This window comes from Lineus longissimus, chromosome 17 (assembly GCF_910592395.1).
Source record: "Lineus longissimus chromosome 17, tnLinLong1.2, whole genome shotgun sequence".
In the NCBI taxonomy this organism is placed as follows: Eukaryota; Metazoa; Nemertea; class Pilidiophora; order Heteronemertea; family Lineidae; genus Lineus; species Lineus longissimus.
Window position 1 is genome coordinate 12,181,830 of NC_088324.1, and position 17,804 is coordinate 12,199,633.

At 40.3% G+C, this 17,804-nt stretch overlaps 1 protein-coding gene across 7 annotated transcripts in view; it reads right to left on the minus strand.

Annotated features, from left to right (window-relative positions):
- Positions 1–122: 122 nt before the first annotated feature.
- LOC135501068 (carboxyl-terminal PDZ ligand of neuronal nitric oxide synthase protein-like) overlaps positions 123–17,804 on the minus strand; it is a 65,698-nt gene continuing 48,016 nt past the window's right edge. Inside the window, exons 3-15 of one of the 7 annotated variants that reach the window (XM_064792806.1) lie at positions 15,761–15,853; positions 15,165–15,218; positions 13,296–13,354; positions 12,373–12,481; positions 10,398–10,530; positions 9,988–10,124; positions 9,666–9,746; positions 9,014–9,088; positions 7,795–8,013; positions 7,290–7,430; positions 6,854–6,946; positions 4,637–4,681; positions 123–2,921 (exon numbers count right to left, since the gene is read on the minus strand). In XM_064792806.1, coding sequence (XP_064648876.1) covers positions 2,016–2,921; positions 4,637–4,681; positions 6,854–6,946; positions 7,290–7,430; positions 7,795–8,013; positions 9,014–9,088; positions 9,666–9,746; positions 9,988–10,124; positions 10,398–10,530; positions 12,373–12,481; positions 13,296–13,354; positions 15,165–15,218; positions 15,761–15,853 — 2,145 coding nt within the window. In that variant the 3' untranslated portion in view covers positions 123–2,015. The remainder of the gene's footprint in view (positions 2,922–4,636; positions 4,682–6,853; positions 6,947–7,289; positions 7,431–7,794; positions 8,014–9,013; positions 9,089–9,665; positions 9,747–9,987; positions 10,125–10,397; positions 10,531–12,372; positions 12,482–13,295; positions 13,355–15,164; positions 15,219–15,760; positions 15,854–17,804) is intronic. The other 6 variants (XM_064792808.1, XM_064792809.1, XM_064792810.1 and 3 more) reach the window with 6 other exon arrangements.

Here is a 17,804-nt window from a genome sequence, read left to right on the forward strand (position 1 = left end):
ATTTCAACGAAGCAAAGCCAGTTGACCGCAAAACCACTCCAAAGATACATTTTGCACTAATTTAAGCCTCCTTCACACTTTAAGCAAAATGACCCCCTTTAAGCCCCCCCCCCCGGCCCCCCCAAAAAATTCCCTAGGTCAGAACCACTTCACTATGGGTTTTAACAGATGAATAACTTCAGTTCTTAACTTTCCCTGAAGATAATATTCATGTTGTTCTCATATTGACGCCTTTGGAGCGAGATACCTGCCAGGACGAGGGGTATTTTGGAGACGTCCATCTATGTCAGATGGCACTAAAAGTGTTGAAGGGGAATATTTAAGCAGGAGGCAGATGGGCTACATTGAATTTCATGAAGTTGTCCATAGGCGTCTACCATCCCACAGTATACATCGGTACTCGTCAAGGTGGCATAAGTGATATTTTCATCAGTCAAACCAGACTTATATCTCCCTATAAAATATACTGTGCATGTTGGTCACCTTGAGGCTACCAACAAGGACCTCTAGCTCCATTATCAAGTTATCTTTTAAACATAGTTTTGTTGACATTTTGACTGACTGAAAACAAGAAATACACATATAATGTAAACATCATCAGTTAACAAAAATTCATATTAAATTTGATGGTCCAAATACTACAAATAAAAGATACTTAATAGTAGCATTCATGATCATGTTTTTTTATAATCTGGCCCATCAAATGGGTTAAAACCATCCATAAAATCTATGGAACAATTTTGACATGATTTTTAATAGAATATTTTATTTGTTATAAAATCATTATGATACCACTAAATGCTTACTTTGGCCAGCCCATGCATTCACTTCTAATTATATAAAAAGGCTTATGGGAGAAGAAAATGTAAGGCAGGGTAATATATAATAGATATATGGCATGCAAATATTGAGATCACCACTCATGGCACAAAGTGTTAATGAAAAAGCTCGTTCTTAGTGGGCACTAATGAACTGTACATTAAAAAATCCCCGGAGTCCACAGCTATATGCACCAGGGAAGGAAACAATGTGATTGACAGGTGCATACCACTAATTATTAATTCATTTTCCCAACAATTATTACTTTTCCTTATCAAATAGGAAAGTCGTCTTTTAACACATTCTACAATCATATAAAACAATTATTATATACAGGCCTACAGTACAACCTCTTCTTTAAGGACACCCCCTGGGACTGGAAAATGTTGTCCTCCCAGTACTCAAATGGTATAAAAACGTACTGGAAAAACAATAAGAGAGGCAAAAGCAAATGCCTTGCCAAATTCTTGACCCCCCACCTCCTCGATCCTCCTCCTCTGACCTAAATACCTTATTAAGCATATTTTTGAGTATAACATGGTAGTAAATGATATCCCATAAACTTTACATTCATGTTCTGTCATTTGGCCCAGAGTATTTTTTAACGAGCAAGTAGGCCTATCAAATCCAAGTTCTTCTTTAAACAATTACCAGTAACTCAACTGTGGTAGACCTTCAAATAACTATGAGAAAAGTTTGGCATGCAGTGGTAAATCAGATATATACAAATGGGAACTTCAATTGAAAAATTTTAAAACTCGTCTGAATCAAGCCACACACGTAAGTTAAACTCCACAGACCCGATCAATTAAAATGGTACCAAATTTTGGAAAATTTTGTCACATGTGATTTATCTTGCTAGCGTCTTACAGCTGTATTTTGATTGATTTTAAATGCAGTCGACTTATTCTTAAAAGATAAATCAGATTTTCAATTTGACGGCATCTCTGCTGGTTGAGTATTCACACTTCAGCTTGACATTATGATTTAATTCAACAAAGCCAAGATGAATTGAGTAGTCGCTGTGCTGTGAGATTCCTTTGCCAAAATTGATTCTATCTGCTCATGAATTGTGGCAGCTTGACGTGACATGAACACCCGTCCAGTCACCATATTTTTCTCTCGACAGACACACACAACATAATTTTCCCACCTATGCTGAAAACATATCCCACCCAAGCTCAGATCTTAAAATATTAGCTGCTAGAAGCTGATAACTCATCGAGATACGACCCAGATCTTCGCTGCTGCTCCTGAGCGATACTGTTATCTTCCGTACTCGTATTGCCATTTTCATCATCTGAAAAACTGATGCGTAATTTCGCTTTTAAAGTGTCTGTCTGCGGCATGATGAACTGGTTACTTTTATTCGAGCTATGGCTGAGATTGTTTATCGTACGAGACGTGCTACCGGAGCTTGAAGATGACGTACTGCCAGTGGTATTATTGCTATGGTTACGGACAATTCTCTCATGTTCACCACGATCACCAGGATGCGAGTCCGATCTCTGGACCGGCACTTTACAACGGTAAAATGGACCTTGACTTTCCTGGCTGCTTGTCGATTGGTATGAATTACGGTAGTTCGTATCAGAAACATTGCCACCAGTCGTTTTTGGTGATCGTGATGTACTGCGCTCGCGTTTAAATTTGGGCGGCGGATCCAATCTTGGCGTAACAGTCAAGTCCAAACGGTTACCACTCGCATCTTGCTGTGGTATCGGTGTTATAACCTTGAACCGATCCTTCCGCGGGGAATCTCGGCGGGTTTCTGCCGCCCGTGGAACAGGTGCCATCGAGAATGGATTATTATTATCGAGTATGAATTCGTGTCCGTTGGACATCCGATGCCATGGACCGAAATCTTGATTCCTTATCGTATTTCCGTTGTCTTGGTGATTATTACAGCTAAGCGACAAACTATCAGACGACATTTCCTTGTGACCACTGTCGGGAGAGTCCGTAGTTTCAGCTTTGATGTTTGAGTTCTCGAACATGGTCTGTTCAGGTATGGCAGTCATATTCGAGGCTTCGATGTCGCGGTACTCTGGCATGATGACGGGCCCGGACTGGGGCGTGGTTGGATCAGGAAGGACTGGTATCTGGAATGACAACGATAGAAGAATATTGACATAACTCGTCTGGATTTTTTTATCAAAGCTTGAACTTCCGCATTCTCACCAGATGCATGACAGCCTGAACCTAAAAGAACATGCTGAAATGTACAAGATGCTTTAATAGCACTGTTACTCATTGACAAACAAGACAGGGTGATGCAGAAACTTCACAGTCTTGAGCACTTTCATTTTCTGATAGTTCTTCTGGGAAGGCAAGTTCTTTCTGTTACATGTTTTACAAACAGAAATCTCTTAAGATTGCACCTAGGATCTGTATAAACAGCAACACTGCACTGTTTTTACTGAATCTAAATTTTGAATATCAGTGTAAGAAAGATTTGTTGCCGGAAATTACTTTTCAAAGCACAACATTGGGTTGACTAATGTTAAGAAAAAATTGTAAGTTAAAGGTCAACAATAGCAAGTTTTGGCAAATCCAAATATTGCTCCTGTATGACGTATCTGTATGAATCTTATGTACATGTACGGCGTAACGTCATTTGTGACAAAACAATATATTAGGTTGCCTAACGGGAACAATATTTGCATCTGCCAAAACTCCCTAATTTAAGCGTATCCACAAGGTTAAGAAGACTTGCATTTCAAAAAATTACTTGGCAATTAAACGTTGTTATTGAGCCATCCGATTTCCCCCCTTTTTTCTTTAAAACAACCAAATGCCAACAGCACCTTTCTCTCAAATCCTGGCTGACTGCTGCGAGATAGTTCTGACCACATGCTCCACTGCAGTGTCATGCATAAGAGTAGTAGTTGGAGGTGCTTTAGTATGGTCCAATGAAATAGTGACATCATGCCCGGTTTGTGTGCATTGCAGTGACCAATACAGTTTTTGGTTGCCCAATGTTCAAGCAGTGTGCCCATGGCTTAGTGGCATACAGTGATGGTCATGCAACACCCATGTAAAGCGAATTCGAGATTGCATGGCATAACACCATTCTTTATTTCAACAGAATGCACAAGTATAGAACTGTTCAGTGAACCAAATTGATTTGCTAAAGTAATTTCTTGAGAGTTCAGCTTTAACACAGCCTTCGTGTGTAGATAAGTTTGTTCTCAGTTATGAAGTGCAGGTGAGGACCCTCGTCCCGACAAACCACCAAGTAAGGTCCGTTTCGGGATATCCATATTTATAAGGCTCCAAATGCTACACAGATTTCTGTCTTATAGTTACTACAGGTATTGGGAATTTGGATACTGAGATAGTGGTCAAAAATTCAAGGACAGGAACCCTTTTCCTCGATATAATACACCAGGCAAAACTTTACGTCGTAGAATCTATGAATCTATAGGCCCATCAATGATGCTATTATAGAATCTGTGGTAAAGATTTTGACGGGCTATCAAAGAATTTATATTGGAATTGGTGAATAATTGATGTTTATTTGCATTCTGATGGGACCCACTGACGTAGGATCAATGATGGAATTCCCATCATAGAATCTACTATGGGCCATCATAACATCTATGAGGGCCTATATAAAATCTATGATGGGATCTGATGTAAAATGTTGTTGTGATAATCATCATAGACCCTACCATGGGCCCAACAATGATTCTTTGACAGAAACCTTTGCCTGCGTACCATCCAAGCCATTCCCATGGAGAGTTAGTCATTAGCACGTGAGATTGAAAGGTTAAACAGAAATTGTAACCAGGCATAATGTTGCTAGGAGCCAAACCTGTCTAAGACGTTGCAGGACCTCCTTTAGTTCCTCCAAATATGGCTGAAAAATGTGAAAGCTTGTTAGTATTGTTGAAGCAAATCTACAAACTCGGGTGGTTTTTTCATGATTATTACATTTCATAAGAGCTGTATATCAACCGATCAATTGGAGACAAAATACTTGCACAATTTGAAGAAGTAGCCAGCAGCACCCCCCCCCCCCCCCTACCAGCTATGCATTTTAGATGCCCTATGCCTTACTTTCTTACTATGACACAGAAAAACCTTCCATTGTTCAAAAACTGAAAATGATGACATAATTTAAGACTAATGGCAAGTGCTAGCTGCAATCATTATCAGTAAAACCCTTCCATTTGTCACAACCAGCTTGATGTAATGGACAATTTCCGTTTTAATAAGTGTCGTTTAGTAGTCAACATTTAATCGTGAAAAAAATATCCAAAACTGACGAATAAAATTTTAGTACTTCTTAAATGACTTGGGTGTTTCTCACCACCAATGTATCATCCAGAACATTTACCCTCCATTTCTGTAAAAAATGGAACAATTACAAGATAGTGACAAATGAAAAGGTGTCTTCTGATATGGTGGTGATCTTTATGAAATATTTCTTCCTCAATACATTCACAGTTGTAAAGAGTGAGCTAATTAATTACTGCTCAGACATCTCACACAACAGGATCCACATGATGTGTGGCAGCATTGTTATGTAAGTGTCCATCCTTGTCTTTGCACTCCCCCTCCTGAAACAAACGACACAACAATACCACAAAAATGTCATTGACAGTTGCATTATTGAATATAACACAATGTGAATTTTTACAAGCAACAGAAGAAGAGAGTGTTGGTGATAAAGATTTATCGGCAGATCAGGCATCAAAAACAAACATAACCAAATGCTAAACTCACTAAGAAAATAAACTGGGGATGGTCAAACCTACAAGAAGAAGTAACTAACTGCTCATTAGGTTAATATGACTATATCTATAATAATGCTAAATTTTATGTTAAATAATTGATTCGATTTGACTGTCAGTGAAATTCTAACATGTCTATAAAGATAAAATACAACCTTATCCAAATGAAAGATCAAACTGCCTTGCACACCAAGGTTGAGGTGGGAGAAAAGGAGTAACGTTCTCTAAATCTGTCGAACTATAGACCTTATTTTACTAGCGTTGTCCAAAGGACACCATTTGCACAAAACATGCTTTCAGTGAGCCCCTGCCTATAGCTTTAGCACTGTCAGCGATCACAAGCCATGAAGACAGAATTGATGAGGCACTGAGTTGGTGCACTGGCCTTAAAGGAGCTAATTTTAAAAGCGTTATACAGCAGGGACAAGAAAGACAGGCCACTGTACAGATTATCTTTAGCAAGGCTACATTCCAAAAGATGAAACTGCTCACTTTTATCAGAGCTCAGTTGACATTTGAACAGGTTCTATAACTGTTGCATTTTCTTCAAAGAAGGTTTGATAGCAACCCTGGTTAAACATATAAATTATGTACACATATGTAAATCAGCTTAACAGCTTCAGAGAATTTAGAATGGAGAATAGGGACAGGTTTAGAAGGGTACTAGTGCACGGCGTGGCTGTTCGAAACAGGTTTTGTCATTAATCATAGCATGATTTTTTGCTGTCGGTACCCAGCATGCCTAACACTGATAGGGCTGAATGATGAAAAAAACAGGACATGCTACTTTGTTCAACTCTAAGCAGAACCTCAACAGCTGTATATATCAACTGCGGTGAATGTACAGTTGTCTTGGTTCTGCTGAGGGTGAAACACAATCTAAGGCAGATGAGATGAAAGATGAGCAAGTTATTGAAAATGATGTTGAAAAGCAATGTTAAGAAAATTGTCAGCGAAGGCGATACCTAAAACAACATGTCAAGTCATGACCTCAAATAGAGGTGGTGTGTGGAAGTGTTTTATCAACAAAGCCCGACCTCAGAACTTTGGCGAACTTTGGTCACTTCACTCAAAGCAAAAGGTACTTGCAGGGAAATTTTAATGATATTTTTAAGAAGGCCGGGGCACCGCATTCCCAGCGGTGGGGTGGGAAACCAACATTCATTATCAAAATTACTCTCAAACTCGAATCAATTTATGCAAAACTGACAATATTTCCTGGACATTACACTTTCCAACAATAAACAGAACGCCATGCCAAGGTCAAAGGTCACACAGATCAAACTGATATTCACCAGCAGTTTGGAACGTCGGTGTTTATTTGTATAAACACGCGAAATCGTGGTGTGTCCATCTTTGACAACATCGGCTGTCGCACCTTCCTCCTGCTGAATCATGGGATTAAACTTCATGTTAAATCGCTGATGTCATAAATGGTCATGATAAAGACCACTATAATCGGTAAATGCTCCAAATATACAACACTGTCCACAATTCATAGTGTTTGATGAAGGATGAAGGAGCATGAATTAAATGGCTACAAAAACACCTAAAGCCTTTATACTGAGAGACAAATATCAATAAAAATTTGTAACAAACTTTAAACTACCACTATAGCTGTGAAAATGATCAACATATGAATTCTTATGATCTGGCAAGAAAGCAAAAGTTCACAAAGAAGCAAATTTACTAAGGTCAAGGTCAATTGATGAATGACCTTGACTGACTCACCTGTGGGGGTATCTTGATAAGCATATCAGCAGAAGGTACAACGCCATTGACCTTGAGTTCAAGATCTTGTAATCGGCCCACGAGGTTGTTGATGTGCTCAAGAAGTTCTCGGTTCTGGAGTAGTAACTGATGTGTCCGAGCCTGCATGGCAAAAAAGAGTTAGATATATTCCCTCTGCAGACAGATTAGCACAGTGAATGTCATTATCTTTATGAAAAACATCTCTTTCCCCATTTAGAGTCGAGTGTTGCACTGTATGGCATCACGTCTCATGATCCAAGGGTTGTGAATTCAGAACACAGGTTGTCGCTTTATGGTCCAAAGCCAACTCGATAAATCAAGTGCCCTCAGTGGAGAAGTAAGACAACAAAATCACAACTGTGAACCCCATTGAGTCAGTAACATCATCCAATTGGCATCCTACTCTCTGCATGTTGCAGGCTTTTGCCAGCGCTACACAAAAGTGGGCATTTTCTGAATGTCGTAAGTTCTTTTGATTACGAACCTGTGCCTCAATTCTTGCCGCAGTCTCCGCAGCCAGCTGATCCTTCAAAAGATGGACCTGCGCTATCGACACCTGCGTCTGCTGCTGTTGTTGTTCCAACTGTTGCCGTAGCAACTGCATCTGGTGGTGCGTACTGAGAGGCGCTGTGGTGTTAGTTGGCATGATGTCTCCGACCAGGTGCGGCGAGCCCAGTGGTGAACTGATGGTGCCGCCTACAGGCTGAAAGTATAAATAGATAGTTCAGGTATTGAGGTAACAAAATGTTGTTGAAATGAATCTAAAATGTCGAAAACTACATGCAGCCACCTCCAATGCAAGTCACCACAACAAAATATTTATCAACAACCTAGGAAGTTCAGCAGCGTGCATATGGACAGCTCAAAACTCACAGAGGATCAGAGGGAAGGTGATCACTTGTCTGACAAATAAAAGTAAAACCACTGCCGGAAAATTAGTCACAGAGGAAAAAGAAGTTAACAGTGAGAGCGCTGAAATGTGCAAATGAAGTGTTCAAGGAATCTGAGAGTGCATCGGTTTTGTCATGCAGTGATAATGAGATTATTTATATCTTCTAAAAGATGGAACTATTGAATATCAGGCTATAAAGGTCATTCCTTTGATAGAATGGTGCTGCAGTCACCTTTGATCTTAACCATACTAATCAGCGTAAGTGGTCTTTTTTTTCTTTAAATGTCACGCCAGGGTGCTCTTTTTGAAGAATAAAGACATATAAATGTCTGGGACGGCCATGTCATCTATTTCCAGATGAGTGCCTCTTGTAGTGGAGTGGCCCAACTTCGCAGAGTTATGAGGTCTGTAGATTTCGACATCACATCTGACATGATGTTGAAAGCATCAACGGTCGACCACAGTCAGTCATTTTGTTGCTCAACAACAGAGCTTCACCAGGACAGGCGCTGATCAGGAAAGCGGCAAATTATGTTTTAGATATACTAGTACTGACTACATAAGAAAGCCAGGGTGGCCTGGGTCACTCTGTCATTGCTGTCTTTGTTGGCAGGGCATTTGGAGGCTGTTCTACTGTGGCAGCCATGGACCCATCTCAAGTAATTTTCATTGAAAAGCAATACTGCGTATATTCTCCCATCCCAATAATCAGTCTCGAAAAGGGCATTGCAAACACTAATGTGGGAGGAGTGTATACTGTTATTGATTGGCATGAGATGAATGTCGGATGTGGTGTATTGATGTTCCCTACCTCATAACGTGTGTCGTAATCATAATCATTCTCAATAGGGGTCTCGGGGCGAATGTTAGGATGACAGTACGCTTCCTGGAAAAGCAGCTGGCAACTTAAGCAACAAAATCGAAGCAAAATGGACAATGACAACAACAGGGAGCAGTGAAAGGTTCTGTTCAATGGGAAAGTAATGCAGATGATCTGCCAACTCCCATGACATTCCTGTCATGTGACTGTCATGTTCCCATCACATTCCTGTCAATAGCGAGGTTCTGTATGACATTCAGAGACAGAAAGACATCGCACCACACAAAAAACTATGATGTCACGCTCGTTATCTTTCGATGACAGATTAATGTCACTCTATCTCAGAATGTCACTCTATCTCAGAATGTCACTACACAACCCACCTTTCGACGGAAACGTGATGGGAATAAGACAAGAATTTGATAGAAGTCGGTATCGGATACCCAGCATTTCTTCAAAGTATGAACCAATGAATTATGGATGACAGTAAAAGCAACAGACAAAAATGTCCTTGTTCTAGGTAGTGAGTTATCAGGCTGGATGAATCAAACGACTACACAGAGGAGTCGGTCTCACATTTTAAGTGCATTTCCAGAAGCAACAACTACAATAGTGCATGTTATCCAAATCTCCCCAAACTAACCATGGTAAATGTCTTGTATTCTGGTTTAGGGGTACTCTGCACCATAGCTATTAAACTCTCAACTCCGAGGGGGACTCTGGGCTGGAATGACAAACCACCAAAACTAAAATAAAAGCAACGAAAATAGTTTGGCACATCAATGCAGAAACAATGCTTTAGTTGAAGAAGCAAAGAAAAGGATAACGAAACTGAGGCCCAAGCACAAAGCACTTTTGAAATTTATGGATAAATTCGTCTTACAAGACAGACATCCAACTCCTATACCTTGGAGGCACAACATTACACACCAAAAGTCCAACATCAACCAAGCCATACAACCTACCGGTGGAGATTTCATCCCCTGCGTTGCCTGAGAAAGCATCGCCTGGGCCTGTTTGAATGCTTCCTCGGCTGGGTTGGTTGAGGCATCATCGCCCCCAGCTGGTTCGGACTCATAGTTACTATCTGGTGAGATTTTGCCTGCAAAGAATCAGTTTGACATCAGTTTGAGGTACAACATCCACCAGACCTATCACATCCACGGTCATGGGTTCAACTCCCAAATCTTCATCAAAAGATTGTTGGTGAAACCTGTAAAACCCATTTTTCAAACTTAGAATATGGATCCCTTGGCAACTGGTCAAGTCTTACAGCCACATGTGCTATAGGAGAATGGGGCCAGAGAGATTCCATTTCAATTGATGAAATTTCTGAGGGCCACAAGGGGCATAACCCTTGATGCTTCCTACTTACTGCCTCTCCTTTCCTGTTCCTCTTGGTGGTTCTCCTCTCCTTCAGGCTCTGCCTTTGGGGCGTATTGCATACTAAGCTTATGACAGACCTCGAATGCTTGACCGATAGTTCGGACAATTCGCATGGCAGTGCTCTGAAATTGAGAAAGTGATGGTGACAAAGTGATGGAGGAGAATAAGCATTAGAGGATGGATGAGGAACTGGCATCATCAGATTTGGTGTCTTTCACAGTCTTGACAGATAAGAAAGTGTAGAGTGGCCAACCGAAATCTTGTGACATAAAGAATTAAGACTGAGCCTGCAGTCCTTGGTTGTCTAATCAAATTGTGCGGTGCCAGCTGATGGATTTTGGAAGTAATTTGAGGTCAACCCGAGTAGTTGTGATAAGATAACTAAGGACAAACAGTGCGGTATTAAACATTTCATTTATTCATGAATGTCACACATGAGAAAATCAAGATCCCCTCCCCGAACACCGAGAGTGATAGCAACTGGGAAATCGTTTCAAGTGAAGAGAGAGTTTTCTGCCTGAACAATCCCACAAATCGCTGATTGAAATATTCCTCTCTCATGATATTTGGAACGAGATTTAGGAAAACAATCACAAGCTCTGCTGATAAAAAGACTTTTTCCATGGTAATCGGATTTCAAAAATAGAATTGTGGTGTGACATTTATGGGTCTTTGCTTTTCTCAAATGGAAAAATGAACCACAGAGAAGAGGAATCAAGATCATCTTAAATTGAAAATTTGAAAATGAACTCGTAATCCCAGATGATTCAGATTCAAATAAAATAATGGTAGCAGCTCTAATCAGATTTGAAATACTAAAAAGGACTTGAATTAGAAACTGTACAATTACGTTAAGGATTTGATTGAAAACTGATTGGGACTTAATGGTTGAATAGAAATGGGATATTTCGATTGTATGCTCCCTTAATCAAATTAAAGCTGTGGGAATTTCTCTCTTTCAGGAGCAACTCAATTGATTTTGCAGTGATTGGGAGAGTTGTAGTTGTTTTTTGCAAGTGAATGCGGAAATGCACCCTCAAAGTTTCAGCACTTCATGCAATTTGACAAATTAATGCCCTTCTTTGACAGGTGGGGTGGACCAAATTCCTTGAATGGTGTTTGTCGAAATAAGAGAACAGTGGCCCTGAGATTAAGATGGGGGTCATGAATTTGCCAACATGTTACATTAGTTCCAAGGTCAAGCCATATGCCTGGTCACTGCTCTTTCTCCAGAGGACTCCGAATCGATGTAAAAGAACTGACAGAGGAATTAGCTTGAACAGGACTGAGGATGAAGAGAATTAAACTGTACATTGCATGACCTAGACCGCAGCCACGCATACACTCACACCAATCCTGCCTGTCTTCCCTACGATTGCCAACCCTGGCTAGATAGATTACTTTTTAATCCTTGCGTTATTGCCGATGCTCGCTTACTCTCTTGCTTTACACCAGCAACACAATAATCCGGCATCATTTGCGAGCCAGTGCCTTGTTTTATGGTGCTTTATGACAACACATCAGCAATAACTCACTGGACAAGCTGCAAATGCAATGAATATCTCTACAAATGGTCCACGGGTACTGACTTACGTGACTGGTCTCAGCTTTGCATGGATTGGTCAGAGAACTACGATTGGCTCAGAGCAATAAATTGAGTAGATAACATCCATAGACCATTGCCTTGCTGTTGAAGGGACTTATTTCGATAATCAGCATCAAGGCCACGGTGAGCTGTTCACCCCATGCAATCTGACTTCTGCCACAGGGGTATGGCTGCATCACCATTTGCTTTTTGATATGCAGCAACCATTGGCAACTATGATGCAAAACACGTGTTTATCGGCTTGACACTGCAGGATGACACAAGTGAAATGTCCAACTTTCTTGGATTTTCCGTAGGATTGTCAACACAAGTTGTGCCTGTCAAAAAGCAATGGTGCTCTCCTATGTCAGTACTTTACCTTTTTATAAGCCTTGAAAACATTGCACTTGAATACATTGGTGGTACCATCTCTGGCGATGTAGCTGAATATCTTCAGATCTTGTGAGTCGTGAGAAACATAGAAGATTCTGAAGAGAGAAAGAAACTCAGCAGTCAATACAGGACTTGGCGCTTTTGTTCATGGCCAGCGACAATGCTCACAGTGGCAGCAGATTTTCAACTTTTGTCAAGACTTTCTATTCCATTTACACTCTTTGGTGGACACTGGCAACCTGTGAAAACATGTTGGCACCATGACAACATAATGCAAGATCAACTCGGCCGTTGACAAGATAATTAGATCTTCTCATCTCTGATCAAAAGCCACAGACTAATCATCCCAAACTTGCCTCATCAGAGACTCCATCTGTTAAATTAGGAACAAAATACTCCCAATGAGACCGAGGAATTCACAAATTTAACCGCGCTTATTTATGCAAATATGTTTACGGCAGAAAAAGGGCTTAGGGACGCGAGCAAAGTGGCGTACTTTATTATAGACTCGTAACAAATTCTCGTGGGTATTAACGCTATTTCTGGTGGTTACTTGTCGACTGATGTGTATCAAAAGTTAATGTCAGGCGTCGTTGAGTAAGTTTGTTACTATAGACTTGATAATGAAGTTGTTTGTATTTGGTTCTTGTAAATTTAGTTGTTGACAAATTAGGCATGCTGGAACAAGTTTACTGACCATCACTATGTGTTATTGGTATGGTGTCCCTGGTGCAGCTCACCAAGTGATTCACCATTGGGTGCCTTTTTTAGGCCGATTTGATATCAGAAGGCTGTAAAACATCATTTGATCAATCCTTCCAGTTTCTTCAGAGAGAACTCATAACATGTTTCACAAACAGGAATTTACATGTAGCAAATATTCACCCCAAGCAAAATGCAGAATCTTACCTATAAATAGCATGGTGCATTACCATCAACCGGTTCTCATCCCATGGCCACTGGTTTTTCTGGAAAGAGAATCGAGGAATCAACATTTCAACCATGCTGGACATCAGACCAATGCATTCTATCACCAAACACTTAAAATTTGGGGGAAAATACAAAAGGGAGTTTGGCATACTCTAACTTGGATGATGTTCATGCAGCCAAAAGCTCGCAAATTTGCACTTGTTTTTCCTTTTGCTTGGACTGAATTCAGTGTACTGCACCCTAATCATCTGATCATGAGCTGAAGTCTCAACCACTACACCACCTCACCTGACTCTCTTACAGAAACTAGGTTTCAAAACATTCTGGTGTGCATGCCAAGAAGAAATATCCAAACTTGTATATTTCATCTTTGTCTCCAAATATAGATTAGTCCTGAGAAATGCAACACTCAAAGTACAAATATCACAAAAAGATCCGACAACTATCCGCTAAATTAAGCCACAAGAGCAAAACAAACAAAAACGCTGTCTTTATTGGCCTTCAGAATCTCAGCAAGGAATTTTTCGCCACAGATTCCTAGTTGGAGGGCTCATTGATTTTTACAACAGTTAATAACCACCACTTGTGAGAAGCTGCGGCGGTCTAATTAAATTCTATGAGGAGGATGCACGTCAAACAATGTCTTCATGAGCGCAGTGATTCGGAATGTCGATGAAAGATGTTCTAAATTAGGTTTCTGAGTTGGAGCAAAAGAGATGAAGAAAATATTTGTTGCAGAGTTGAAGAGCAAGTGGTTTGCTTTGAATACCATCAGCACTTGGTAAAGAGATGTCGAGGAGAGAAAATCTTGCACTCGCGAAAGCGCTGCTTGACATTTATCGAAATCTGATAAAAGTATGATGCGCAGTATCAGTATCTACCAGAAGTCAACAGTGTTAAAACCAAGCAGATTCCTTCAGGATCTTATGAGCCCTCTCAACACAGCCACCACTACAAGTTTGAGCAATGCATTACCAAACCGCCACCTCAGATACATGCATCTGCAAACAACAAGGGCGCCACCTACAGGAGCATTTTTTTACAACAATTTCTTTCAATAATATTTACACTAAAAGCAACATAATAGGGGTTCAAGAACACAGCAAATTTAGTCTACTAATTGCACAGAAAATATCAATATTTGAACTAACAAAATTGGCATTTAAAAGCAACAGAAGCAATAAATGGAAACCATCACCACTTGCCCATTTGAAAAAGAGACTAACCACCATAAATATAATACTTCCTCCCAAATTACTGTTTTCTGCAATCGCTAAATGCACACAATTCTAGAGACATAACGTGCACCCAATGTAGTTTTTTTAAGCAAAATATCAGAAGATGGTGGATGATCTGTTCTTCAAAGGGTCACTTGACAAGCAATTTAAAGTTACATATTGGCAATTCAAGTAACCACACCTCGAGTCAGTTTGAATTGCTGTGATCCCTTTCGGAGGTCAGTGACTCAGAGACTATGATTACTTCTATTCTAGTATTTGAGGTTTGCTATGCGATTGATGTGCATAATTATAGTAAGTGGCAGCTAGGTTTGTGGCAAGGGGTGGGGTGGAGGATGAAATAAAGGAGTAAATAGGATGATGATGATGAGAATGAACAAGAAACCAAGGTTGTTTCACAGGGTGCTTAAGTGCTTTTTGAAGTCCAGTAAACAAAGGATGGATCTTAAACATTGTTACTGGGGTGTGGGTATGACGAGGCATGCATGAGCTCAGGTTTAGAGAGAGATCTCAAGTAAATGATTTCAATAACTGGGATGCACGTCATAAACTTGAAGGCAGGGGTGGGTGAGGTTACAAGAATTGCCGAATGAACGAAAACTATCATTACATCATGGTCTATGTCTGGAGCTGATGTTTGGCTGAATATCGTCCAGTCTCGAAGCTGTGGAAGGGACAGGAAATCATTTAGTAAAACATTGACGTGAAAGCTATGGACAACACGACATGAAATGCCGGAGAATGGTTAGAATCATAGAGAATAGTCCCATAGTATCATTATCTTCCAGCATATCATGTCGGCTAACTCAAACAAGAACTAACAACAAACACAGCACAACGTTGAACAAGACTGAAAGTAGGTTCACATTGAAGAAAGCATTCATGAGAGAGAAGATACTAAGACAATTGAAGACAAATACAAAACAGTAGCCTTCTTAAACTCTGATTCTAAAACACCTTCAAAGCACAGTGCCTTGTTTTCGTTGCAGCGACTAGGGCTATCGTACCACTAGAGTTGGTGCCAAAGATGGAAGTAGCAAAAAAGCAGTCAAAATAGCACTTCAATGTTTAGTCTGAGTTGTTTTAGAAAGAACTTTTCCCATTTTCGAAATTCGGTTGTCTCCCCAAACACCACTCAGATGGAGTTGTCAATTTACCCAAAACCAGAGTGCAAATTCGACTAAAATGACTGAAAATGCCACAAACCTTTTTCTTTTTTCGTAATGTAACTTTAGCACCTTCGGTTGATATTGTGATTAACACTTTCTTCTTCTTTATCGCTTTGGCTTTGAACTCGTACTGAAAATACAAGGAGGATTGGACGCGATAAGGAAAAGACATCATTTTGAGAAAAGTTCTGACAAAAGGATGATGATCAAGTGATGGGAAGTTTATTGGACCTAAAGATGCAAATTCCTTGTTGTTGTTGGATCTTCAACAAAAGTGGCAAGCCCGGAATCGTAATGATGAGGTGGTAACAACTTACAAGCCAAAGTAGCATGAAGATTGCGCTGCCATCAGTTCACTGAAACTCTCATTCTAAATTATCGTTGAAACCCTAAAATAGCTCAAAGTTGTCTGAAGCAATCTTGCTGAGTGGATGTCGAATGAGTGAATTATTTCCCTCTAAGTACTGCAGTCTTGTAGCAGGATATTGAACACTGATTTGGTATGAGTAAAAGATCTCCCATTTGATATATGAACATATAAGATCAACAACAGTATAGCAATCGAACATAGTGAATGAAGCCAAAGAACTGCATCTTCAGATTAAGAATTCCATGAAGGAAACCTTACTTCAGCCAGACATGTTTCTCGGGTATAGCATACTCGTAACTTCAGAGGTTTCTGGTTTGAGACACGGTACAAACACTTTGGCATATGGCTCTAAAGGAGTCAAACCCACCTTGTGCCAGACAGGAATCCAACAATATTGTAACCACTTCACCACCAGTCTCTCACAAATGAATTTTGTCTATAGAAGTCAAGGTTGCTTGAACCAGTTCTCTGACTGCCACCGCTTCACCAACAGATTATCGTCTTAAGTCAACACAAGGAAGTTCTGCTGCAGAAGCCATATTGTCGAGGTCGTGACAGCCACTCTTCACCATCTGATGATGAGAAGCCCCATCCAGACACTGTCCGTGTCTGGCAGTTGTTGAGGCAATCATAGTAAAGATATCACGTAGAGCCCACATTCTCTAAAGTCTATTCAAGAGACGTTTTGATGAACTGCTATGGATAGCCATATTTTGACAGTAACCGAATGTCAAGGTGAAATGAAAGTCTCCTCGATATATGCACATCGCTGGTAGATCAGTTCGCAGCCACTTCTGACCACCAGAGCTCCCATCAGATGATGAGAAGCCCCATCATCAACACTGTCCCTGTCAAGCAGCAATTAAGGCAATCATTGCTAAGATATCACATTGCTGGGAGCAACCCTGGTGATGGCTGATGTGATGGGATACCTTTTAGTATAATTGATGGCTTGGGGGAAGTGCCATATTGTGTGGGTGACAACTGATGTTGGATGCCGGATGTGACTGGACTAGCATTATCATCGGACTCCAATTGAAACATTGGTGGAAGGAACAATAAATTATACCTATGACAATCTATCCATCAGAAAGCCACTGCCATATACTCCCCCAAACAACAACAAATTCCTAAAGGTTATTTGCTGGGATGCATAGGCAACACAGCACCATACGGACTAATGATATATTCTTCCAAGGCAACTCCACACAGGAATTGCATCATGGGTACATAATAAATTCAATCTTCTGGCCGCTGTCGAGAAATAAATTGTTGATTTGCGCTGTCAGGAGCTCGTTACGACCTGATAAGGTGATCGTGGTCGAAATTGCTGGTCACTTTGCTAATGAAGACAAATGCCAAGACCAGCTGAGGCCAGAAACAGGTGGACATCGAGCCTTTTTATAATCTTTGAGATAGGATTTCTTCCTCTAACTTTTTTGAAGAAGAAACAGTTTTTTTCTTCTTCTGCACTTATGTGCATCATGTGGCGATTGGTCATCGTAAAATGCATTTTTAGTTACGATAATGGCAAATACTCCTTTATTACTCACTGAGCACTTTTTTCACTTACGTTAATGCAAGCACCTTTTTCATTATCACCTACTATAAGGTGGCTGCTGGATCACTTATCGCGACAATGACTAATGGAGATTTATGCTCAGGATATACAGGGTTTCGCCTCGCAATTTCCATTTATCTTTTTTCTGCC